The 25,528-nt window shown below is 42.7% G+C and overlaps 2 protein-coding genes across 2 annotated transcripts; both read right to left on the bottom strand.

Annotated features, from left to right (window-relative positions):
- Positions 1-883: 883 nt before the first annotated feature.
- LOC128584227 (leucine-rich repeat-containing protein 37A2-like) lies at positions 884-9,817 on the bottom strand. The gene is made up of 6 exons (XM_053589285.1): positions 9,317-9,817; positions 8,621-8,725; positions 5,909-5,964; positions 4,579-4,630; positions 4,355-4,497; positions 884-2,639 (listed from the first exon to the last, which is right to left on the bottom strand). Exons 1-6 carry the CDS (start codon positions 9,815-9,817, stop codon positions 2,549-2,551), a joined length of 948 nt encoding a protein of 315 aa, XP_053445260.1. The 3' UTR covers positions 884-2,548.
- A 13-nt stretch (positions 9,818-9,830) lies between these two features.
- On the bottom strand, positions 9,831-13,016 carry LOC128584226 (leucine-rich repeat-containing protein 37A3-like). Its single transcript, XM_053589284.1, has 2 exons — positions 12,943-13,016; positions 9,831-10,823 (listed from the first exon to the last, which is right to left on the bottom strand). The coding sequence occupies exon 2, from the start codon at positions 10,797-10,799 to the stop codon at positions 9,831-9,833; it is 969 nt and encodes a 322-aa protein (XP_053445259.1). The 5' UTR covers positions 10,800-10,823; positions 12,943-13,016.
- Positions 13,017-25,528: the final 12,512 nt, after the last annotated feature.

Genomic DNA, 25,528 nt, shown 5'->3' with positions numbered 1-25,528 from the left:
TTGTGACTTAACAGTGCAACTAAAGAGCTTCGTATTATGCTGGCCCAAGCTGGTGCCTAATAAACCGTAGCAGCCATCACCCCCAGTATTATTGTCATTGTTGACTCTTCACTGGCAAGCATGGGTTCTACTTCTCTATCTCTCTAGACCAGGTGTCCTCAAATTGCGGCCCGTGGGCCACAAGAAGCGGTGTGATTGTATTTGTCCCCGTTTTCTTTTTGTACTTCAAAATAAGATATGTGCAGTGTGCATAGGAATTTGTTCAGTTTTTTTTTTTTGTTTAAACTATAGTCTGGCCCTCCAACCGTCTGAGGGAAAGTGAATTGGCCCCCTGTTTAAAAAGTTTGAGGACGCCTGCCCTAGACCCTACAGCACAGAAGAGTAATGGTTAAGAGGCTTGGGTTAAAATCCTAATGGGTAGTTTTGGATGTGTGGCCTTGGGCACGTGGGAGGTTACCTACTTTCTTGGAGCCATTTTTTATCTATCAATGTTGATGGTCCCATAGATTGTTGGGCTAAATGACCTAAGGCTGTAAAATGCCTAACCCAGGGCTTGCCACCAAGTAAGAAAATCATAAACGGTTGCTGCTCCTTCTGCTTCCTGTAATTATTACTATTTAGTCTTGTGCTTTAAACTTAGTAAACTTTTTTTTGTTGTTGAGATAGGGTCTCACTCTTGTCACCCAGGCTGGAGTGCAGTGGTGTGATCATAGCTCACAGCAACCTCAAACTCTTGGGCTCAGGGGATCCTCTTGCCTCAGCCTCCCAAGTGGCTGGGACTACAGGCACCCTACACAATGCCTGGCTAGTTTTTTCTATTTTTTAGCAGGGTCTCTACTAAAGGGTCTCTTTCTCAGGCTGGTCTGAACTCCCGAGCTCAAGACACTCTCCTACCTCACCCTCCCAGAGTACAAGGACTGCAGGTGCGCAGCCTATAATTTTAAAAATATTTTGTAGGGACAGGGTCTCACTGTGAATTCTTTGCCTCAAGCCATCCTCCCACCTTGACCTCTCAAAGGATTGGAATTATAGGTGTGAGCCACCATGCCTGGCCTTCAGTAAGTGTTTGATGGCTCACCAAAGTCAACACACAGAGAAAGACACTTGTTTTTCATTCTTGATAAGGAACTTTTGGAGGTCACTAGGGCAAGCATCAATAGAACAAGTACGGCCAGGTGTGGTGGCTCATGCCTATAATTCTAGCACTCTGGGAGGCCAAGGCTGGTTGACTGCTTGAGCTCAGGAGTTCAATACCAGCCTGAGCAAGAGTGAGACTCCATCTCTACTAAAAATAGAAAAAGAGTGAGAGAGAACAGATGTCTCTCTTGTCCAGTGTTGATGAACGGATTGGCCAGGTGGGGAGCTGAGGGGTGTTCAATTTGCCCAGAGCCCTCTCCAGCACACACACTGGGCTGCTCCTCAGCGGTGTGACTTCTCCAGGGGTTGGTGTGTTGTCCTGTGGTACACACTGCTCTTCATCTCTTACGATTGCACTGCCAACATTCATTTGTGGTCAGTTAAGTACACTGCCAATTCTTGTTCATTCAGATTTTCTTTTACTCACTAATGTGTTTAAGTCTCACCAACTTAATATGAAGTGATTTATTAATGACTTTTTAAAGATGGAGTAGAAGAACCCTTGCATCTTCTGCAAAATGGCACTCTGTTATTACTTGGAACAATGCAGCCATGATCTGCCTTGGGTGAGGCAGAAAGTGGGTAGATTTGGCGCAGGGTGATGCTGGGCATGCAGAGGGGTCAGGAGACGCTAGGACAGAACATGTGAATGGAGTAACAGCCCCAACAACACATAAACACTCAAGGAGGGCAGTCTTGGGAAATTACTGCTCTCACACATTCTTCTGTACCTTACCCTTCCAGCACCTTCCTAGTAGCTATCCAAGGGTTGAGATTTTTAAAAAGAAAAAACCAACAAAAAAATTTTTTTTGAAGTTTCCACCAGCTTTAAAGGGTAAAGGACACACATTCACGCATGAATTTGGGAGCATGGGAGAAAAGACAGGACTTGACGCAACAGTGCAGGTCGGCTTAGTGATCCAAACATTTCTGGCAACCCCACCCACCCTCTGAGAGGTGGCAGCAGGTGGAAGGTCCCCTCAGGGCAAGAGGTCAAGTATGTTGTAAACGACTGGTTCTTAATGGACCAGGGGAGGGAGCCCCAGAACAACTGTATTTGATTTAAAAATGGGCTCCCTCTCTCCAGGATGATATATTTTCAGCTTCCCGGAGACTGACTAGACTGGGAAATGTGGTGGGGGAGCCCCCGTGCGTCCTCTGCCCAAAATGCCACTTGTGGAGGTGTTGGCCAGCTTGACAGTCTCTGGCTTCAGTCCCGCTTTTCTTTTCTCTGGCCCTTGTTTTGCGTGTATAAATATTTAACTATTAACGTTTAAGTTTCTTACCAGCTGGCTGGAATTCACAATAGATTATATACATTTTTTGTGTGTGAAAAATAAGTATCTTACAAGCAATGCTGAGATGCCAACATTGGAAAATACAGTTTGCAGGCAGCCTTAGGCACGCTGGATCACTCTTCGTCCTCCCCCTCTGGCGCGGTCTCACTTTCCTCACCACCTTCAGCAGCCGAATCCACAGGTGTTGCTGTTGATAGGGGCTCCCTGGAATAGGAAGACAATGGCAAGGCTTTTACTCTTAAAAGGAGCAATTAACTGGGTGATAGCTTTCATGTGAAAGGGGAAAGGGGGGAGGGACGGGGAAGGAGTGGGATTAATGGGATTACAGCTGTGGTGCATCTTACAAGGGTATATGTGAATCCTAGTAAATGTGGAATGTAAAGGTCTTCGCAAAATAACTAAGAAAATGCTACAAAAGCTATGTTAACTAATGTGATGAAAATGTGTCAAACGATCTATGAACCAAGTGTATGGTGCCCCACGATCATACTAATGTACACAGCTATGGTTTAATAAAAATAAATTAAAAAAAGGAGCAATTAAACTTCTCATTATCCCCTCATTTTAGATAAGATTTTTTTGTTGACATGGAGTCTGGCCTGGCTAGATGTTGTGAGCAGCTCATACTAACCTCAAACTAAGGGGTCCAAATGATTCTTCTGCCTCAGCCTCCCAAGTAGCTTGGACTACAGGCACCTGCCACAACACTCGGTTAATTTTTCTATTTTTAGTAGAGCTCCGGATGGCTTTGAATGTCGCGGACCGCCAGTCGATGGGCCTCAGTCCGAGGGTGCTCAGGGTGAACGACACAGGTTGGTTGAAAGGTCGACGCAGGATGAAATGACAAACTGCCACACACCACGAGTGATGATGAGAACAGTTGTACTTTACTGATTTTTAAGTCTGGTATTTATACATTTTTTTCCCAGGGTTTAAACAATGTAATCATTATTTTGTTTATGTTTGTAAATTATCTTTGTGTCTCCATATGTGGTTTATCATGTACTATATATTTTCAAGGTTTTGCTCTCCGGAGGGAGGTGCCGGAGGGACGTAGTTTATTTTTTCAAGGTTTTTGCTCTAGGGAGGTGGTTTTATCAGTAACACCTGGTTGCTTCCCCTTATCTAGGAATGTCAAGGTTTGTGACTTCTCTTAGTTCTGTAATTGGTCTCAGTTTCTTATGATCTCTTTTAAAAACAGCTGAACATACTCTTTTATGTATAATGCTTGACTACTTCTATATATTTTTACTCTAATTAGTAACTATATTTTGATTCATAGTTAATTGCTTGTTAAACATTAAACTACTCTATTGATTTGTGTTACATATGAAAATTAGTGAAGTAAGATGTTTTTCTAAGTAAAGTTTTACTGCAGGAGGTGATAGTGTATGTCATGTTGGAACATCTTGTTTGCCGTGCCTGCATTGTCTCAACTCACTGACATTTATGGTAGGGACGTGCTGTTGTGCAGGCTCTCTTGGAGCCACTGAGTTCAGCACAGCCATTCTTGCTGTGTTTAATTGTGGATCAGTAAGTCATTATGTTTATTCTTAGTTTCTCAAACCAATCAGGCATTCAACTGAACAGACAGGTTTCAGAGCAAAGGTTTTTTAGGCTTTTATGCCGCACCTCGTGAGTCATTACGTTCAAACAAAGGCATGCTAGGCAACTTATGCGCTGCTGTCGCAAACCAGGGGTGCTGGGGGTTTCGCTCCGGGGAGCACATACCACCTACTCACGCATTTTATAATGCGGACAGCGCCACTTCACCCCGGCTAGATGCCGGGGGTGCGGCATTTGAACTCTGAGCTCAAGCAATCGTCCTGCCTCAACTTCCCAGAGGGCTAGGATTACAGGCGTGAGCCACCATGCCCAGCCACTGTAGATGAGATTTTAAATTGTTCCCAGTCATTTACCCTGCATCCTTCTTGTAAATCTCTTCCTCATCAGAAGACTCCTTGTCGTGAAGCTTCTGGGCCATGTTTTTCTTGCGTGTGGCATTGAGAGGTCTGTACATATCCCTCAGCCAAAGTGGACTCCTTAACCAGAAAAAGCCCTCCTAGAAAAGAGAAAGGCAGGTATTAATTCTGCATTTCTCCTGTTTTCTCTGGCCACAGCACTGAATCTTCCTCAAATTTACCTGGCTTTCACTCTGCGATGAGCATCTCCTATGCAGAAAGTCAAAAAAGCCCCTTGGGAAAAAACACACACACGAGACAATTAGTGATTCCTGCCATTTCCCAGGTCTCCCACGATGTACACCTCTCGTTTTATTGGGACTAAATCTGTGGTTCGGTCCATAATCACAGTGGGCAACATCATTATGGACCTGGAATCCTGAAAATCATTTCATGGAGAGACTTCCAGAAGCTCTCCACGTCTGTTTAAGAGGGCCCCGTAATGTCACTGGGGGGACCTTTGCGCAAGGCTTGGTGGGAGGTACAGGGAGGATTTTCAGCCCCACTTACCCCATTGGCCAAGTTCCCTTGTACAGTGAACAAAGTGTACAAACACACAGGCCAGAAGTACTTCACTCTCCAGAAGCATTTTACATCAGTCCCTTTCAAACCTAGTACCACAGATAGCGTTTGCTGGTGGGTGAAGGATAAAGTGCTTCTATTCTCCTAGAAGCTTCATCCTATCAGGCGAGTCCCGTCAAGCAAATGCCTGGGTCCAGCTACAAAAATTATTTTCATACTGCAGGCTATTTCATACTGCAGTAGTTGTAAAATCAGTTTAAAGGACAAAATATCCTTTTTGAATATGAGCAGAATAGACAAAAAATCAGACTGTGTCCACATCTACTCATGTCTACACAGCATGTGCGTATTGAATTGTGATATAAAATGTGACTCACAGCCCAAGTAGAGAATAATCAATGGAGAAGTCCCCAGCTGGAAAGGGACCACCCTCTTTCTGACACTAGCACTGGGACCATGGAGCAACGTAATTTCCTTTTCTCTGTCTCCGTTTTCTTATTATAAAAGGAAGAGGCAAAGTATTATTTAAGGTCTCTTCTAGTAAAAATTCTCTGACGTTTGGATAAATAGAGAATGGAGACCAAAGCAAGTGGAATGAGAAGGTAGGTTTTCCTGCCACTCTGGAGGAAGGAGTCATATATTCCTGAAGGAGCCTTGAAGGAGACTAGCTCCCTTGCCCCTTCCCCAGAGCCTCCAAAAAGGCCTCTGGCCTGGCCGGATGCCCACCACCGAAAGGAACAGGCACACTCCAACCCCCGCCCCTGCCTTCCCTTGAAGGACTGGTGGCAGCAGATTCGTCCTTGCCACTCCTGTCCAACTCAGCTTTGTCTGGGGAGCTAATTTTGCTGGATCCAGGCAAAGCACTAAGGCAGGTAAGTATTCTTCCTGCCTCTGGCAGTTTCCTCACTATAAAATGAAAGGATTCAAAGAGATGAGTTCTAAGTTCTCTAGTTCTAAAATTCTAATTTAAATCGTCAGACCAGTATTTACCTCCTCGGGACTGAGCCTGATTCTACATCTGTCCTTGCTGCTCTATGAGAATAAATCTGTTTTGGAAGAAAACAATCATGATTATCCATCATAATGACCAGTATCTCCAAATCTTTATTCATTCCTTTCAAGTCTTACCTACCCAGTGAGATAACTTCTATTTATCTATTTTTCCTTTCCTTTTTTTTTTTTTTTTTTTGAGACAAAACAAAAGGTGTCACCTGGGTAGAGTACTGTGGTGTCACAGCTCACAGCATCCTCAAACTCTTCGGCTTAAGTTTTGTGGGAACCTCAAACTCTTGCCTCAGCCTCCCAAGTAGGTGGGACTACAGGTGCCCACCACAATGCCTGGCTATTTTTTTATTATAGTTGTCATTGTTGCTTGGCGAGCCTGGGCTGGATTCGAACCCCCTCCCAGCCACCCCCACCCCCACCGCCCAGCTCTCCTGTATGTGGCTGGTGCCCTAGCCGCTTGAGCTACAGGTGCCGAGCCAGCTATCTATAATTTTTTATTAGAGATAGGGTTTCACTCTGTCACCTGGGGTAGAGTACAGTGGTATGATCATAGCTCACTGTAGCCTCAAATTCTTGGGCTCAAGTAAGCCTCCTGCCTCAGCTACTAGTTCCTAGTAGCTGGAACTACAGGTATGCACCACCATGTCTGGCTAAAAGATATATTTTCTGAAGACATAAATTATTTTTCTGAGACAGTCTCACTCCGTTGCCCTGGCTAGAGTACAGTGGCATCATTATACCTCATTGCAACATCAAATTCCTGGGCTCAACCGATCCTCTTGTCTTAGCCTCTAGAGCAGTGTTTTTCAACCATTTCACAGCACACTCGAACCTACAGTTAAACTTTGGCAGCACACTTAAATTATGTTGATCAAATAAAAGAGTAAAAAGAGAATATACTTACTGTGCTTTGAGCTTCTTTTGAACATAATAATGACCTTTAAAAAGTTTTTCACGGCATACCTAAGATCCTGCCATGACACACGTGTTGAAAATCATTGCTCTAGAATACCTGGAACTTGAGGTGCACACCATGACACCTGGCTAATTTTTCTTTTAGTAGAGACCAGATCTCGCTTTCACTGAGGCTGGTCTCCAACTCCTGAGCTCAAGCCATTATAATCCTCCCTTATAATCCTTATAAGCATGAGCCATCGCACCTGGTCTGAAGACAGAAATTCTATCCTGTTTAATGGTTCTTTGGCTCTTTCCTTGGTATCTGCAGGCAACTCGTTCCAGGATCCACTCCCCTCAGCCTAACATACCCAAATCCAAGGATGCCAAAGTCCCTGTATTAACAGGTTGATTATCCCGAATCTGAAAACCTGAAATCCAAAATGCTCCAAGATCTGAAACTTTCTGAGCACCACCATGACACTCAAAGGAAATGCTCTCTGGAGCATTTTGGATTTTAGATGTTCAGATTAGGGATGCTCAGCGGGTTAAGTATACTACAAATATTCCAAAATTTGAAAAAAAATCTGATATCTGAAACACTTGTGATCCTGAGCATCCAGATAAGGGCCACTTAATCCGTATATCAGCCAGGTTCTGCTCCCATCTGATAGACCAGGAGCCACTTGGTCCACACAGCTCTCCTCTGCTTCATTCTGTCCTGACCTTGGGGTTCTTTCTTGGATAGCATCTTTAAGAAAATGGTTTGCCACATTTTTAAGTTCTCAGGGGAGGGAAAATGCTTCACCATATCCTCCAAGAAATGGTAACAAACTTCACAGAGAGACTAGGCCCAGGCAGGCTGGAGTATTCAGAGAAGGCATCAGAAAGAAAGACGAACTTGAATTTGAACAGAGTCACAGGATGGGCAGAGTTTAGTAAGAGAATTTTGGATGGGTAAAGGCACAGATGAAAACAGGGATAGGCATGATGTGACTGGGGTATGGTGTGGGCTGCTTTGGCTAGAACAGAGGGTTGCCACAATAGAAAAAGTAAATCAAATAAGGTAAATTAGGTTGGATGGTGGGGTAAAATCATGATTGTCAGCTTATTAAACCATTCTTTTAATATGCTAGCACCTACATGTTGGGTAAAGTAATAGGCCATTATGAAATGGCCTATTGAACAAAAGGTAAACACAGGCAAGCTCCAGGAACAGGCCACTGTAAATACGACACACTTTGGAATAGCCAGGTGCAAGGTTTAGCTGAGGTGCTTTAACTGAACCTGTGTAGACAATGCCTTGCACACTGGAGAAGGAGGATGCTACCTGAATCTAATGAATCTATAAGATGACACCTCTATCTCTTGCTGTATCCTTTCTCCCCAGGGTGATGACAGCTCCGTGAGGGTGGAGATAATACATCTCTTGTCATTTCAGCAACAAGGAAAGAAATCAGTGGTAGAATGAGAGTGATTGGTGAGTACATAAAATTATTGACAGTTTTGGGTTGGAAAAACTTTCCTATCACTTCAACTTTGGCTTTCTTAAACTTAATTTCTCCAAATAATCTAGTGGTTTGTTATCTTGGTTTCAGTTCTATAGCGATCTCCTGGGAGAGGGGTTACTTTAACAAAATCCTTGGTATATATTACAGTAAGGAACAATGCATACCTTAGTCGTAGTGACTGAAGAGGAATGTCAAGTAATAGTAGGTGGGATAGTGGCTTTGATTTTCAGTTCATGAGTACTGAATCTATTATCAAGGATGTTATTCTGGAAACCTGAATGATGGTCCTTACCTCAATGAGACAGAAAATTATAATCAAAATCATCACTATTTCAGTCACAGATATCACCAAGATGAGTTTGTTGTTATAGCCATATCCTGGAACTCCTTTAGTGAGCTAAAAAAGGGAAAGAATAATTAAAAAACCACCAAAGAGATGGAAAGAATGAGATGTAACTATTCAAAACTCCACCCTCCCAAGTAAGTAGCTTATAGGTTCTTAAAGAACAAAGCAAATCTAATGTGTTACATAATCTTACTATTGAGCATTTTGTTCTACATCTTCTTTATCATGAGTGTTCTGTCTGCTTCATTCTCTAAATGAGCAAAGTGGGAGATCACTGTCATGGCCAAAATTACATGGCCAAGATAAAATATGGACTTGTCTACCTGGGCCTTGCTGCATGGATGCTTTCATGGTATATCCTAAACCAAGGGTGTCCAACCTTTTTTTCCTCTGCCACACATGGGAAGAATAAGAGTTGTCTTAGGCCACAGAGTAAATACACAAATACTAATGAAAGCTGATTAGCAAAAAAAAAAAAAAAAAAAGGAGGGGGTGTCTGTGCATACTTTTCATGCTATCTGACACCGCATATAAGTGAAAAAAAAGTCCTCACAAAATCATCATGCGGCCCACAGGCTGTAGGCTGGACACCCCTGAACTGATGGAGAAGTCCAGGTCTCATATTCCCGTAGTCATCCTTACCTCACTTGACTCCTGCTCTTTCTGTTCAGCCTGGGCTTCTGTGCTCTCGTTGATGTAGTTCTCACTCTTCCACTGATCCGTATCCCATTCTGCCTTGCATACTTTTACTTCTTGCTGCTCACTGAGAAGCTTCATCAGGAGACCTGTTCTAGAGATGAGCTTGGCACAGGCCAGTTGCACATGGGTCTCAGAGCAGTCCATTTTCAAAGTCCGGATAACGTGAGAAATGAGCCTTCTCACGTCGTTGTTGGGGATGAGGGATCGGAGCTGCTGGTTTAGCTGCATTTCAAATTGATCACCTGGGGACGCGAGCAATGGGTAAGTGAAGCTTTTTTCCATGTTGGGTAAGTCAGTGCCCGTGTTGTGGTATTCGCACAGAGTTTCATTGATTTGTTTAACAGTCGGTATTAAGAACGCAGTCCCAGTGGAATCTATAGCGGAAGGATTCTTATCATTTGTACTTTCAGAGATAGTTTCTTCAGGTATAGCAGTGTTTTCCATAAAACTGTTTTCTTCAATACCATTTCCTAGAGGGGATACAGTAGTGATTTCTGTAAGATTCTGAAGGAGCAAGTGATTCTGGAAAAGGATTCTCCTGAGGACTCAGCTCTTCTGAAGGTGGAAAAACCCCATGTGACGGTGAATTTATAAGGCTCCTAACTGCACAGAATGGAGGCTGCTTTACAGGCATCTGTCCATGGAACACTGTTTCTTTTCTAAACTTTTGACTTAGTTTGGCCGCAGGTGTTCTGTGGGCCACATGGGAATGAGGTTTATGAAAGCGGTATTTTCTTCTAGAATGTACAATTGGTTTACCAGCTTCCATACTTTTAACTCTAGCATTTGCATCTTCTAAAACAAAAATGGTGTTGCTCATGTCTTTTGATTGTTTTTTAACCTCAGATAGGGATTTTGAGGTGGCAGAAGTAGAAGGCATGCCAATATACTGTTTGAAGACAGAAGAGACCGCAGCCTTGTGCGTCTGCGTGAAGGAAGGCTCGGTGTGGAAGGAGCTTCCCACAAACTTCCGAGGCCTCTGCACCACGTCAAACTGTGTCATTTCACTCGGGATTGGTTTCCCAAGCGTTCTTTCTTCGGCCACTTTCTTCGCTGTCGGCCAGGTACCCTGTTTCCTCTTGATTCTTGCCTCCTGTAAGAGCTTTCTCCGTAGGCGCTTGGGCCCTTTGAGGAATAGCGTCACTTTCTTCAGCCCCCTGTCTCCACTCTCACTCTCTGTCAGGCTATCTTCCTGTGATTCAGCAGTTGCCACTTTTTTGGGAAAGATTTGGTGTTTAAGTTTGGGACCTAAAAGGCCAGACTGCATAAGCATGGCAGTTTTTTCTTTCTTTTTAACCTCATCGATTTTTTCTTGAATTTCTGCATCTAACAAATTTTCCACGAAATAAAGCTTCCTCAGTTTATTTTTGTAAGCTGAATTGCTGGGTCCAGGTTCAAGAGGCTGAGCCTTTGTATTGTTTTTCATATGACTTAGGGGCTTCTCTCCTTCCTGCACATTTGAGAAAAGCAGTTTAATGAATGGTAATAATGTTGATTCTACATCTTCTAGATTTCCCTCTGAGAAATAAGGCAATATGTAATTAAGTGCACTAATGACATCGCTTTCATCACTGAAGTCCATCTGGTCGCTCGTGAAGCCTGACAAGCTGACGCCATTTTTATTTGCGGATACCTCTGGCTCAATGGTCAGCTCGGTGCTCATGTGCTTCTTCCGAGCCTGTAATACCTTCATGAGCCCTCCCTCCGCATTTCCTACACTTGCTTCTTCAACTGTCAAGAAAGAAGAGACTGCTTTTGAAGATGGAAGGCTGATGGCATAGCTTTTTGCCAATCCACAGCCATATAACCCAGTCAAATAAATTAGGAGTCAGCAAACAGAAGAGTGCCACTTAGAGAGGAAAAAAAGAAACCCCAGTTTAAACCTATACAATGGAATAATAAAAGGAGAAAAATATCTTTGGGAAAAGTGGCTACCTTCTCAGAACATTCCATAATGTGACATACAGTTACAATACTTGGGGTTATTCCACTGGTCCCCAAAATCCACTCGCCCAGCACTCAGTAAATGCCCCAGATGGGAGACCCTTGCTCCCTGCTCCTGGCTGAACCAGCCCTTCTGCAGCCCAGACTGTCCTGCCTCAGATGCAGAGGGGGCATGCTTGTAGATGACTCTGATGAAAGACAGTTCCCTAAGGGGACCAAGAGAAGAGATGCTAATGTGGAGGCCCCAATCCTATTACGAAGACGTCCTTATCTGGACATGGCCTTGTCATCTCCCCACCCAGTTCCTCTTCTTGGCCCCTGCTCTCATGTATCCTAGCCCGGATAATAGGAGGTTCTGCACAGAAAAAACACGAGGTAGATTCTGGTTCTTTCCTCAATTTGGGCTGGGATCTGGGATGGAGGTTAAGAGGTTTTTATTTCCCAGATTATATGCTTATGTGGCGTGTTCAATAAATCTAAGGAATAACAGCAATTTTAGATAAACATTACTTGACTTCCTAAAATGCAGAAAGGAAAAAGCAACTTTTTCAGATGCCCACTTTGCTTTCGTTTCATTTCTATAATTCCCAGCTTTACTTGTGGAACCATCGAAAGCTTCTAACTGCATGAAAAACAAGTGTACCATTGTGTAGCTGGGTTCCTGTCCAGAATGAAAAGTTTCTCTGGTAGTGGTTAAAGGTCAGAGAAGTAGTAAGCATCATGAGAAATGAGGAACATGGGCTATGGAGAACCCAAATTTGGGGACAGAAGGCCTGAGAATAGGCTACAGCACTAAATGCCTCTGATCTTGTTTTTCCTCATCTGTAAAACAAGATTAGAAATGTTTGTTCTGCCTACTTTCAGGGGAGAAGAGACTAATACAATATAATATAATATGTGAAAAATTGTTTTGGAAAGTATGCAACTTTAGTATCACGGGTAGAGATCTGTATTCAATTGTGTGGACATGAAAGCAGTCACATTTTGATGAAGTTAGTGCTAATAAACGTAATATGAGAAAAACACTTTAAAAAGCACCCGAGTGTTTGTTCTGTGGATATAAATGCTTTAGATTTAGAGCAAGTTCAGAGTTGGAGAGTCTAAGAATGGAAAAGCTCTCTGTTTCTTTAGAAGGGCCAGGTAGCAATTTCTGCTCATGCAACTGGAAACTCTCAGGCTCCAAATATCACTTCTACTCTTTGTAAAAATAAACGAACCAAAACCCGATCTATACCTGTCCTATAAGGCAAAGAGCTCTTGAGACCTAATGGATATAAAACCAGTTACAAACTTTGAGGAGCTGTATAGACAAGTTATTGGTGGGGGGCAAAACACCAAGCAGAGACACAGTACAGAGTATGTGGCCACTAATATTATACTCTCCCCCTTCCGTTCCTTCCTCTCTGTCCTTTATGGATGTGGAACAGTTACATTATTAAATTATGTAATAATAATTGAGAACCTGACTTTCAGCCAGGGAGTAGTTCAGAAATACAGGGAGTTTAACTCTGAACGAATAAACAAGAATAAAGCAATTTCATCATTAGCTTAAAAATTCTCAAATTAAAAACTTAAAAAACAAAATAAAAATTAAAAAAATTTATAATTAAGCAATTTAAACTCACAACAATCTTCTGTGCTGTTTCCTATCCATGCATCACAATGTAGCTTCACTGTCTTGCAGACAACCTCAATAGTATTTTTAAATTGGCAGAGGCAGCAGGCCATATGGCTAGGTAAGATCCTATAAATGGAAACACAGAGAATTAAATGAATGGTAAAGGGATGACTTCAGTTGGTAGAAGAGGGAGGTTGAAACTACCGCAGGGCTAGGCAAGAAGAGTTCTTGAGGCATATGGCCTGGTCAGTTGTTGGGTAGGAACCAGAAAGGCAAAAGGAAAGGAGACAGAGAGATGGGTGAACATGGCAGTGGATATGGTATGCCTAGAGTAAACGTGATAGAGATTAGAGGTGCCAGGTATGGTAGCTTTCACCTGTAATTCCAGCTACAGGGGAGGCTAAAGCAGGAGGATTGCTTGGTGCTAGGGTTTGAGACCAGCCTGGGCAACATAGCAAGACCCTGCCCCTACAAAAAATTTTTCTTAATTAGCTGGGCATTGTGGTGTGCACCCGTGGTTGCAGCCACTCAGGAGAGTAAGGTGGGAGGATTGCTTGAGGCCAGAACTTTGAGACCAGCCTAGGCAAGCTAGCAAGACCTCATCTCTAAAAATAATAAATTTTTAAAAAAGGAACTAGAATTGGGTGACACTGATTTGTAGTTTCATTCAGAAATTATCTTCTCCCATAGAAGACAGAAGAAGAAAATCTGTCTCACTTTGGGTTGAGAGGACGCAGGAGGCAGACTTCTAAGAAGAGTCTGGAGGCCCCAAACTTCTAGAATTCCTTTCTCAATTACTGGTGGGAGTGGTAAATATTAGAAATTACTCTGGGCATAAATGATAGCTTAGTTTAAACCACTTTAGAGGGTTGAACAATGAAGATTACATTGGCCAAATGTGGACAATTTCAGCCTTCAAAATAATAATGATGATAATCAGGTACAACATAATTACTATAAAGAAGAATCCATGAATTCACAGAAGAATCCATGAATTCACAAAAGGAAAAGAGGGCCAGCTCTTCTTTAATATTAATAGAATAATGCCAGCTATGTAGAAGGAATGATATAATTAGAAAAGTGTCATTTTGCAAACACGATAATAATGGATTTGGATAGTGATTATCACTGATGCACAGTTGGTTGGTTTGTTTGTTTTTTAAGACAGAGCCTCAAGCTGTCGCCCTGGGTAGAGTGCCATGGCGTCACAGATCACAGCAACCTCCAACTCCTGGGCTTAAGCGATTCTCTTGTCTCACTGATGCACAGTTGGGTAAAAACATGTTTTGAAAGAAGGATCTTCACTGATCTCAAAGCATCACCCCGGAGATTATTTATACTTATTATTGTTTCTTCTTGGACTTTTGTCTACGATCAAATGTATTTACACATATTAATTAACAATGGAAAAAATAACTTTATAATGGAGAGCTCTAGAAGATATCACTCTGTAATCAAGTGATCAAACTTAGCATTATGGGCCATCTGAAGTCATGAGGTAGGAAGAACACATCGTCTATTTATTAATAGTATTCTTCCTCAAAATGTTTTACCTGAATCTAATCAAGAGGAAATAGACAAATCCGGATTGTGGGAGTATTTACAAAACAACCCTGTTAGACTCTTCAATGCATGAAAGACCAAGAAAAAGTAGACAAATGTTTTAGACTAAAGGAAACAGAGACATAACGAGCAATGCCTGATCTCTGATTGGATCCTGGATCAAAACAAAGCAGATTTAAAGATTATTATTAGATTCTGGCCAAGATGTAATAACAGGGACATTGCACCCCTGGCCAGAAACAACCAAAATACCAGATAAAAGAAACAAAACAACAGTTTTAAAGACACTGGACATCAGGCAATGAAGGACGGTGATCTCCGTAAGATGTGAAATAAATGAAGTGAGCCCCGTGACTGCCCTAGCTTACTTCTTTGAGAGAGTTTCCAGGTCATGGTGCTAGGATAGGAAACTGGTGGACTCTTCGATTAAGGAAATGGAGCTGCGAGTCTGCGAAAACCAAGGTGGCTAGAAGTCTCAAAGCAGAGTACTAGAGAGAAAAGAGGCACACAGAACATGAACTCTGGAGACACACAGAGGGAGCTCTTGAGTGTTCAGAAAAGTACTGATTGGTGCACGTGTATGAGGAAACTACTTGAGGCTAGGAAAAGAACCACCCAAAAGTATCAGAAAATAATTAGATGGTGCTCAAGATTAGGAAGACTGCCTGTTAGCATAAGCTAGATAGGACACTCTCATGAACCATGGGGCAACACGTACCAAGATCCAATAGAAAATTACCAAACATGAAAAGAAGCAAGAAAATACGACCCATAGTAAAGAAACAAAGCAATCAATAAGAAACAACTCAGAACCTACATGGATAGAATGAGCAGGCAAGGACATTAAAATCGTTATTTCAAAAACTTAAAACTTCCCAAAATGAAACACAAGGAGAAACAAAATAAAACATGAACAGAGCATCAATGAGCTATGCAACAATATTCTGGGCCATAAAACAAATTTTAATAAATTCAAAAGAATTCAAGTCATTCAATATGTGTTCTCTGATCATAATGGAATTAAATTAGAAACCAACAGAAAGATCTGAAAAATCGCCACATATTTGGAAACTAAACAACACCTACTGTTTTCTTTCCTTTTTTTCCTTTTTCTTTTTTTTTTTTTTTTTAAATTTTTTTATTAAATCATAAGTGTATACAATGATATGATTATGGGGCATCATACACTCACTTCATAAACCATTTGACACATTTTTATCCCAGTGGTTAACATAGCCTTTCCGGCGTTATCTCAGTTACTGTGCCAAAACATTTATATTCTACATTTACCAAGTTTCGCAAATACCCCTGTAATATGCACCACAGGTGTGATCCCACCGATTCCCCTCCCTCTACCCACCCCCCCTTTCCCACTTCCCCCTATTGTTAAGTTGTAGCTGGGTTATAGCTTTCATGTGAGAGTCCCAAATTAGTTTCATAGTAGGGCTGTGTACATTGGATATTTTTTCTTCCATTCTTGGGATACTTTACTAAGAAGAATATGTTCCAGCTCCATCCATGTAAACATGAAAGAGGTAAAGTCTCCATCTTTCTTTAAGGCTGCATAGTATTCCATGGTATACATATACCACAATTTATTAATCCATTCGTGGATCGATGGGCACTTCGGCTTTTTCCATGACTTAGCAATTATGAATTGGGCTGCAATAAACATTCTGGTACAAATATCTTTGTTATGTTGTGATTTTTGGTCTTCTGGGTATATGCCCAGCAGAGGAATTACAGGATTGAATGGCAGATCTATTTTTAGATCTCTGAGTGTTCTCCATATATCCCTCCAAAAGGAATGTATTAATTTGCATTCCCACCAGCAGTGCAGAAGTGTTCCCTTTTCACCGCATCCACGCCAACATCTCTGGTCTTGAGATTTTGTGATATAGGCTAGTCTCATTGGAGTTAGATGATATCTCAAAGTAGTTTTGATTTGCATTTCTCTGATGATTAAAGATGATGAGCATTTTTTCATATGTCTGAAGGCCGTGCGCCTGTCTTCTTCAGAGAAGTTTCTCTTCAAATCCCTTGCCCAGCCTGCGATGGGATCCCTTGTTTTTTTCTTGCTGATGCGTTTGAGTTCTCTGTGGATTCTGGTTATTAAACCTTTGTCAGAGTTATACCCTGCAAATATCTTCTCCCATTCTGAGGGCTGTCTGCTTGCTCTGCTTACTGTGTTCTTAGCTGTGCAGAAGCTTTTTAGTTTGATCAAGTCCCAGTAGTGTATTTTTGAAGCTGCTTCAATTGCCCGGGGGGTTCTCCTCATGAAATACTCACCCAGACCAATTTCTTCAAGGGTTTTCCCTGCATTCTCCTCTAGTATTTTTATAGTTTCATGTCTTAAGTTTAAATCTTTAATCCAATGAGAGTCTATCTTAGTTAATGGTGAAAGGTGTGGGTCTAATTTCAGTCTTCTGCAGGTTGCCAGCCAGTTCACCCAGCACCATTTGTTAAATAGGGAATCTTTTCCCCACTGAATGTTTTTAATTGGCTTGTCAAAAATCAAATAGCGGTAAGTAGCTGGATTCATCTCTTGGTTCTCTATTCTATTCCAGATATCTACTTCTCTGTTTTTGTGCCAATACCATGCTGTTTTGATCACTATCGATTTGTAGTAAAGTCTGAGGTCTGGTAGTGTGATTCCTCCTGTTTTGTTTTTATTTCTGAGTAAGGTCTTGGCTATTCGAGGTTTTTTCTGATTCCATATAAAACGAAGTAATGTTTTTTCAAGATCTTTAAAATATGACAGTGGAGCTTTAATAGGGAGTGCGTTGAAAGTATATATTGCTTTGGGTAGTATGGACATTTTGATAATGTTGATTCTTCCTAGCCATGAGCATGGTATGTTTTTCCATTTGTTAACATTTTCAGCTATTTCTTTTCTTAGAGTTTCATAGTTCTCTTTATAGAGATCTTTCACGTCTTTTGTTAGGTAAATTCCCAAATATTTCATCTTCTTTGGCACTACTGTGAATGGGATAGAGTCCTTAACTGCTTTTTCAATTTGACTGTTGTTGGTGTATATAAAGGCTACCGATTTATGAATGTTGATTTTGTAACCTGAGACGCTGCTGTATTCCTTGATCACTTCTAGGAGTTTTGTAGTAGAGTCCCTAGTGTTTTCCAGATACACAATCATATCATCTGCGAAGAGCGAGAGTTTGATCTCTTCTGACCCTATATGGATACCCTTGATCGCCTTTTCTTCCCTAATTGCGGTGGCTAAAACTTCCATTACAATGTTGAAAAGCAATGGAGACAATGGGCAGCCTTGTCTGGTTCCTGATCTGAGTGGAAATGATTCCAATTTAACTCCATTCAATATGATATTGGCTGTGGGGTTGCTGTAGATAGCCTCTATCAGTTTAAGAAAAGTCCCTTCTAGACCAATTTTCTTGAGTGTTCTGATCATGAAGGGATGCTGGATATTATCAAAAGCTTTTTCTGCATCAATTGAGAGAATCATATGGTCTTTGTTTTTTAATTTGTTTATGTGCTGAATTACATTTATAGATTTACGTATATTGAACCAGCCTTGAGACCCTGGGATAAAACCAACTTGGTCATGATGTATAATTTGTTTGATGTGTTGCTGGATTCTGTTTGTTAGGATCTTGTTGAATATTTTTGCATCTATATTCATTAGTGATATTGGTCTATAATTTTCTTTTCTTGTTGGGTCTTTTCCTGGTTTGGGGATCAGGGTGATATTTGCTTCATAGAACGTGTTGGGTAGTCTTCCTTCTTTTTCTACATTTTGGAACAGGTTGAGTAATATAGGTACTAATTCCTCTTTAAAGGTTTGGTAGAATTCTGACGTGAAACCATCTGGTCCCGGGCTTTTCTTTTTAGGGAGGTTTTGTATAGTTGATGCTATTTCTGAACTTGATATGGGTCTGTTCAACATTTCCACTTCATTCTGGTTAAGTCTTGGAAGGTGGCGTGCTTCCAAGTATCGGTCTATTTCCTTCAGATTTTCATATTTCTGAGAATAAAGTTTCTTGTAATATTCATTAAGGATTTTTTGGATTTCTGATGAGTCTGTGGTTATTTTGTCTTTGTTGTTTCTGATTGATGATATTAGAGATTTTACTCTTTTTTTCCTGATTAGGTTGGCCAGAGGTTTATCTATTTTATTGACCTTTTCAAAAAACCAGCTTTTTGATTTATTGATCTGTTGTATTATTCTTTTGTTTTCAATTTCATTTAATTCTGCTCTAATTTTGGTTATTTCTTTTCTTCTACTGGGTTTGGGGTTGGAATGTTCTTCCTTTTCCAGTTGCGTGAGATGTCCCATTAAGTTGTTAACTTCCTCTCTTTCCGTTCTCTTGAGGAAGGCTTGCAGTGCTATAAATTTCCCTCTTAGAACTGCCTTTGCAGTGTCCCAGAGGTTCTGATAGCTTGTGTCTTCATTGTCATTTTGTTCCAAAAAATTGGTGATTTCTTTCTTAATCTCATCTCTGACCCAGCTATCATTCAGCATAAGGTTATTTAACTTCCATGTTTTTGTATGGGTATGCAGATTCCTGTTGTTACTCAATTCAAGTTTTATTCCATGATGGTCCGAGAAGATGCACGGAATAATTTCTATTCCTTTAAATTTACTGAGGTTAGACTTGTGACCTAAAATGTGATCAATTTTGGAGTAAGTTCCGTGGGCTGATGAGAAGTATGTGTATTCAGTTTTGTTGGGATGAAATGTTCTGTAGATGTCTGCTAAATCTAAATATTGGATGGTTAGGTTTAAATCTAAGATTTCTTTGCTCAGCTTCTTTCTGGAGGATCGATCCAACACTGCCAAGGGAGTGTTGAAATCTCCAACGATTATGGAGCTGGAGGAAATCAAGTTACTCATGTCTGTTAGAGTTTCTCTTATAAATTGAGGTGCATTCTGGTTGCGTGCATAGATATTAATAATTGAGATCTCGTCATATTGAGTATTACCCTTAACAAATATGAAGTGACCATTCTTGTCCTTCCTTACTTTTGATGGTTTAAAGCCTACTGTATCTGCAAATAAAATTGCAACACCTGCTTTTTTCTGATTACCATTTGCCTGAAATATGGATGACCATCCTTTCACCCTGAGTCTGTATTTGTCTTTTAAGTTGAGATGTGACTCTTGTATGCAACAAATATCTGGCTTAAGTTTTTGTATCCAGTCAGCTAACCTATGCCTCTTTAGAGGACAGTTTAAGCCATTCACATTGATGGAGAGTAAGGATAAGTCTGGTGGAATTTTGGGTATCGAGTTTTTCAAAGGTCCAGTGGACATTTTTAATCCTTTCGCCAGTGTGGAAGTTGGAGTTTGATCCGAAGTTTCTGAGTGAGTTTACTTTTGTGGTATAGGATTGGGTTGGTCATTGTGGAGGATAGGTCTGAGAACATCCTGAAGAGCTGGTTTACTTATGGCAAATTTTTTCAACATATGAATGTCATTGAAGTATTTAATTTCTCCATCATAGATGAAACTCAGTTCAGCTGGATACAAGATCCTGGGTTGAAAGTTTTTTTGCTTTAGGAGATTAAAAGTTGATGACCAGCCTCTTCTTGCTTGAAAAGTTTCAGCAGAGAGATCTGCAGTTATTCTAATATTCTTACCTTTGTACGTTATAGTTTTCTTTCGCTGGGCTGCTTTGAGAATCTTCTCTTTCATGTTAACTTTAATGAAGCTAATTATGATATGTCTGGGAGATGGCTTTTTGGGGTTGAATCGTGCTGGGGTTCTGAAGCTGTCTGCTCTCTGAATTTCAGATTCTCTAGGCATGTCTGGAAAATTTTCTTTCATAATTTCATGTAGAAGGGCCTCTGTGTCCTTGGCTGCCACGTCATCAGTCTCCGAAATTCCTATAACCCTTATGTTATTTTTTTTCGAATTATCTGAGAGCTCTCTGAGTGAGTGATCCGTTTTTGCTCTCCATTTCTCTTCCTCTTTGAGAGATTGGGAGCGTTCGAAGACTTTATCTTCAATGTCAGAAATCCTTTCTTCTGCTTGCTCCATTCTGTTACTGAGGGATTCTACTGTATTTTTCATATCTTTGAGGGCTGTAAGTTCTTGTTTCAGTGTGTCTAAGTCTTTGGTGGTTTTGTCTTTAAATTCGTTAAATTCTTGAGACAGTTTTTGAATTTCTCCTCGAATTCCTAATTCCATTTTATTAATCTTGTCTGCAAACCAAATTCTGAATTCGACTTCTGACATCTCAGCCAGTTGTTTATGAATGGGATCTTCAATCACATCTGCCGTATCTTTTCTTGGGGGGGTTGATCTATTCTGGTTATTCATGTTACCAGAGTTTTTCCGCTGATTCCGCCCCATGGTTTACTCCCTTTGGTTTTTCCCCTGGGGTTTTATCGAGGGCCCGTACAGTGTTGTGGCCTGAGAAACTGGGGCCCTGTCTGGTGTGGTGGAGCAAAGTGGTTCTGTCTTGTTTTCAGCTGGTTTCTGTTCGATCCTATTGCAACTTCTACTCTGGCTTGAAGTCTCAGCTGTGTGGAAAAATCAGCAATTAAGTCACCCCGCCTGCCCACCTCTGGCCCCAGTTGGAAAAGGAGAATCAAACCTTCCTACAATCGCACACCCAGGGCACCACCTGAAAAGTCCTCAGTCTATTAGCCCAGTTCAAAAGGTCCGAATCAACTGTCTCAATCGGCACTTGTCTCAGGTGGAAGGGTTCAAGAGGTCTCTGGGAACTGGATCACAGGGGCCTGGTGACTCCTCTGAGACAGCTCACCCCAGTGCAGCGTGGAGTCAGGAGGAGCCACCCCGCAAACAGAGCCGTCTGGGAAGGTTGACGTCTCCTTCCCCACTTTGCCCCTCCATCGGACCCAGTCACTGGTATCTCTGCAGATGGCTAACCCAGTTGCCTGCAGTGAACGGACACTCCAGGGGTTTGCACCTGCCTGAATCGCGAGGAAGTCTGCCAGGCCCCCGCAGACTGCCGCTATCTAGCAGGAGGAGATGGGGCCTGACATCTTTGAGTGTTTGATGCAGGTGATGGGAAGGAGGTGTTCACTCAGGCTTAGCCCCGTCCCTGATGGATGCTGCTAACAGAACAGAACAGAACAGACAACTTTGTGAGGTTCTGTCTCTGTTCCTGTCGTCGCCTACAGGAGACGGGCTGTTTTGAGTTCAAACGTCTTTGCTGCTGGAGAATTGCGTCTGAACACCTCTCTGGGTCGGCCCCGCCCTGGAGGCTTCCGGGTTTGTGAGCCGTGTCACCGGTGGCCTCCTCTGGTTGCCCAGGGAGACGGGGGTGTGGCCTCAGAATATCCAGAAGTGAGCGTTCTGCCGTTAAAGAAAAAACGGCTGTTGATCTACCTCCAGGGAACTGCTGCTCTGGTGTGGGCACTCAGGCGACCCTTTTCTCCTCTGTCCCGCGCCCCAGAGTCAGCACTGAGCGGCCGCAGTTTGTGCTGGGTCCACACCCCTTAAGAGATCCCCCAAGAATCAGAACTCTTGGGGGATGGGCCCCCAGACCCGGATTGGGAGTGGGGCGGGGGGAAGCTAGAGTTTCATTCAGTTTCACGCAATACTACGGTCAGGGGAGGGCTCCTGCACTGCACCGCAGGGAAGTGCCGCCAAGGCTTGATTTCCCCTCAGCAGAGTGCCCTCTCCTCGCTCACGTATCCCAGAGTCAGCGCTGACCTGACGCAGCTCAGGCACTGTGCACTCCCCTCGAGAAATCACCCAAGGAGCCGAACTCCGGAGGGATAGGCCCTCAGACCCCGAGTGAGAGTAGGGGTTCTCAGCTCTCAGCGGGGAGGCCAGAGTCTGATTCAGTCTTGGGCCCTGTATGCCCGGGGAGGGTTGCTGTACTGCACCGCAGGGAAGTGCTGCCAAAGCTTGATTTTCCCTCAGCAGAGTGCCCTCTCCTCGCTCACGTATCCCAGAGTCAGCGCTGACCTGACGCAGCTCAGGCACTGTGCACTCCCCTCGAGAAATCACCCAAGGAGCCGAACTCCGGAGGGATAGGCCCTCAGACCCCGAGTGAGAGTAGGGGCTCTCAGCTCTCAGCGGGGAGGCCAGAGTCTTATTCAGTCTTGTGCCCGGGGAGGGCTCCTGCACTGCACTGCAGGGAAGTGCCGCCAAGGCTTGATTTCCCCTCAGCGGAGTGCCCTCTCCTCGCTCACGTGTCCCAGAGTCAGCGCTGACCTGACGCAGCTCAGGCACTGTGCACTCCCCTCGAGAAATCACCCAAGGAGCCGAACTCCTGGGGGATAGGCCCTCAGACCCCGAGTGAGAGTAGGGGTTCTCAGCTCTCAGCGGGGAGGCCAGAGTCTGATTCAGTCTTGGGTCCCCTATGCCCGGGAAGGGTTGGTGCACTGCACCGCAGGGAAGTGCCGCGAGGCGTGACTCCCCCTCAGCCCGGTGCCCTCTCCTCACTCGGCGCGCCTCAGAGTCAATGCTGACCAGTCGCAACTCGGGGACTGTCCACTCCCCTTGAGAAATCACCCAAGGATCCGAAGTCCTGGGGGACAGGCCTCCAGACCTCAGTGGGCGGGAGGGGAGCGCCGGGGATTCAGGGTTGCCGGCAAAGGATTCCCAAAGTTTTATTCAGCCCTATGTCCGGCAGGAGAACGCCACGGCACCCCAGTAGGGGAGGTAGGTCCAGTTTTTAGAAGGTCTCTCCCGTGGAGTGTAGTGGGAGGGGCTTTAATTTCTGCCCGCTTGTTCAATTGTGGGGCTACAGAGCCGGTCTTATGGGGGAGGGGGACTCCCGTCCGCTTGGTGGTGGATTTTGTACCTTTTGTTTGCGTCCTTGTGATCACAACTTGCCTCAGCGGTGTTGATGTGCGTTCTTCAGCCTTCTCTCTTGGTGAGGCTCAAGTCCACCAGGATACTTACTAAATTCCTGTCCCTTAACTCTCCTTCTGGACGGGAGCCTTTGTTGAAAGCTGGCTTCAGTCCGCCATCTTGTCTCCCCTCATCCATACCTTCTTGCTATAAATAAAAGTTACTGTTTCCCTGTAACTTAGAAAATTACATAATCTGATATCCTAATGTTAGTTTAATTCATAACTTCCCAAACAAATTAAGTTTATCTTACAGAACTAAATGGAAAACTATTTAAAAATTGATCTGGGGTCAGGCACACTGGCTCACACCTATAATCCTAGCACTTTGGGAGGCTGAGGTGGGTGGACTGTTTGAGCTTGTGAGTTTGAGAAATGACTGAGCAAGAGCAAGAACCCTCTCTACTAAAAATAGAAAAACTAACTAGCTAGCCATGGTGGTAGAAGCCTATAGTCCAAGCTGCTCTGGAAGCTGAGGCAAGAGGATCACTTGAGCCCGAGAGTTGAAGTTGCTATAAGCTATGACACCACAGCACTCTACCCAAGGTGAATACAATGAGACTCTGTCTCCAAAAAATTATTGTTATTATTATTATAAAATAAAAATTAATCTGGGAGCTTAAAACATATTAACAGTAAAAGAAATATAAGCCTGAGACCAAAAGAGTATGAATATGATTTTAGTTAATATTTATAATATAATTTAATTTCTTATTTATTTATGCCTGTGATTTATAAAGTGCTCCAGAATTGTCTGTGGTTACTTTGAAGAAAATGTGTACTAAGTGGAAAAGCTCATAAACATGAATAAAAAGTAACTTCCAATAATAGTTTTTGGTGTTCTTGGTTTAACTGGCCCATTGTGGGCAATGCTAGAGAAATAAGATGCTTGGAGAGATGTTGCTCAATGTGAAGACGTGGGTCCATTACTAAGGTGACAAAAAGTCATATTTGTGATGCCCATATCCAGCAAAATCCCTACTCTGTGTAACCAGAGATTCACCCACAGTGCAGGTGGAGGCACAGTGCTGGCTGAATTCCCTTTATCGAACTCAGTGTCCAGAATCCAAGTTCTAAAGCCAGTTGGATCTGTCCTCACTGGGAAGCAGATTCTTTGCAAACTCCCAGATCCGCATCCTCATAATGGCTGACAGAGTGAACCTAGGGGAGCCCAGGACACAAATTCGGAAGCTGAATTTCTCAGCGTAGCCTTTCAGATCCTGTTTGATACACCCATAGTGGTCACTCCAAAGGTCATCAGAAATGATGAGGACCTCATTAGCTTTGTCAACATCCAAGGTCCTATCTGCTGTGGAAGAAAAATGAGTGGCTCAGCAAACGGGCAGACTGAAGATGAACTCTTCATTTTGCAAAGGCTCCAGCATCTCATTCACTTCAACTTCATTAATTCTTTCCCCCTAAATCAGAAATCTTCCTAGTGAATCTTTCCTGAACTCCTGACTAGGGCCATTATCCTACCAGAAAGATTTTGTAAAACATCTGTCTTGTCTTAATAGTAGCTTTCTGTTTATTGCAAATGACATTATCTAAAGTTTTTTTTTCTTTAACTTGTAAGATCCGTTAGGGCAGGGACCATGGACATTGTTTGCTTTCCAATTTAAAATATATGTTGGCACAAATATACATCCTATCAAAATATAAGCATTCCATATGTACTTTGAAGAAAACATAATTTTATTGATTGCAGAAGAATATAGAAATATAACACTTGTTTCCTTGCATTTCCATCTCATCCTACTGGCTAGACAATTGCATGCAAAGCTTCCTTTTACTAGTGTGATAACAAAATGAAGAGTTCTAAGATGAGCTGGGCTACCATTGCACAAGTCCAGATAGACGAAGAGATTCCCTTGGGCATGAGTTGAGATATCTTTGGATTTTGGCAGCACTGAGATCCAGAACTTACACGTAGTACTGTTTAGAGTTGAGGGGAACTTGGGAACCAGTGACTTTTTGCGTTGCCAACATTTCCAGTAATTCTTAGTTATTGGGATAACAGCACAGAGCTGCTTGTTCTGATGAGGCCAAGTGGATGGATGCAATGGTAACCACAGAAATAAACCCTTTGGACGAAGTACCAATTACTTCCCCAGGATTCCTTTTCAATTAGCACCTTGGAAGGTTCTGAGTCTGTCCTGGCCCATACAAGCCTTGCAAAGGACCAAAAATGTTTGGGACATGTTTTATCACCCCAAATGAAAGTG

The sequence above is a fragment of the Nycticebus coucang genome, chromosome 4 (assembly GCF_027406575.1).
Source record: "Nycticebus coucang isolate mNycCou1 chromosome 4, mNycCou1.pri, whole genome shotgun sequence".
NCBI classification, from domain to species: Eukaryota; Metazoa; Chordata; class Mammalia; order Primates; family Lorisidae; genus Nycticebus; species Nycticebus coucang.
This window is presented reverse-complemented; position numbering and strand designations above follow the sequence as displayed.

What these genes read in the sequence shown, in the direction of transcription:
- LOC128584227 (XM_053589285.1), bottom strand. Translation starts at nt 9,817, where the DNA reads ATGGAAAACACTGCTATACCTGAAGAAACTATCTCTGAAAGTACAAAT. An exon ending in TCAGGCTCAGTCCCGAGGAG is followed by an intron (nt 4,631 to 5,908) that starts GTAAATACTGGT and finishes TTTTTTCCCAAG; the next exon opens with GGGCTTTTTTGACTTTCTGC. An exon ending in ATTTACAAGAAGGATGCAGG is followed by an intron (nt 2,640 to 4,354) that starts GTAAATGACTGG and finishes TTCCTATTCCAG; the next exon opens with GGAGCCCCTATCAACAGCAA.
- LOC128584226 (XM_053589284.1), bottom strand. Translation starts at nt 10,799, where the DNA reads ATGAAAAACAATACAAAGGCTCAGCCTCTTGAACCTGGACCCAGCAAT.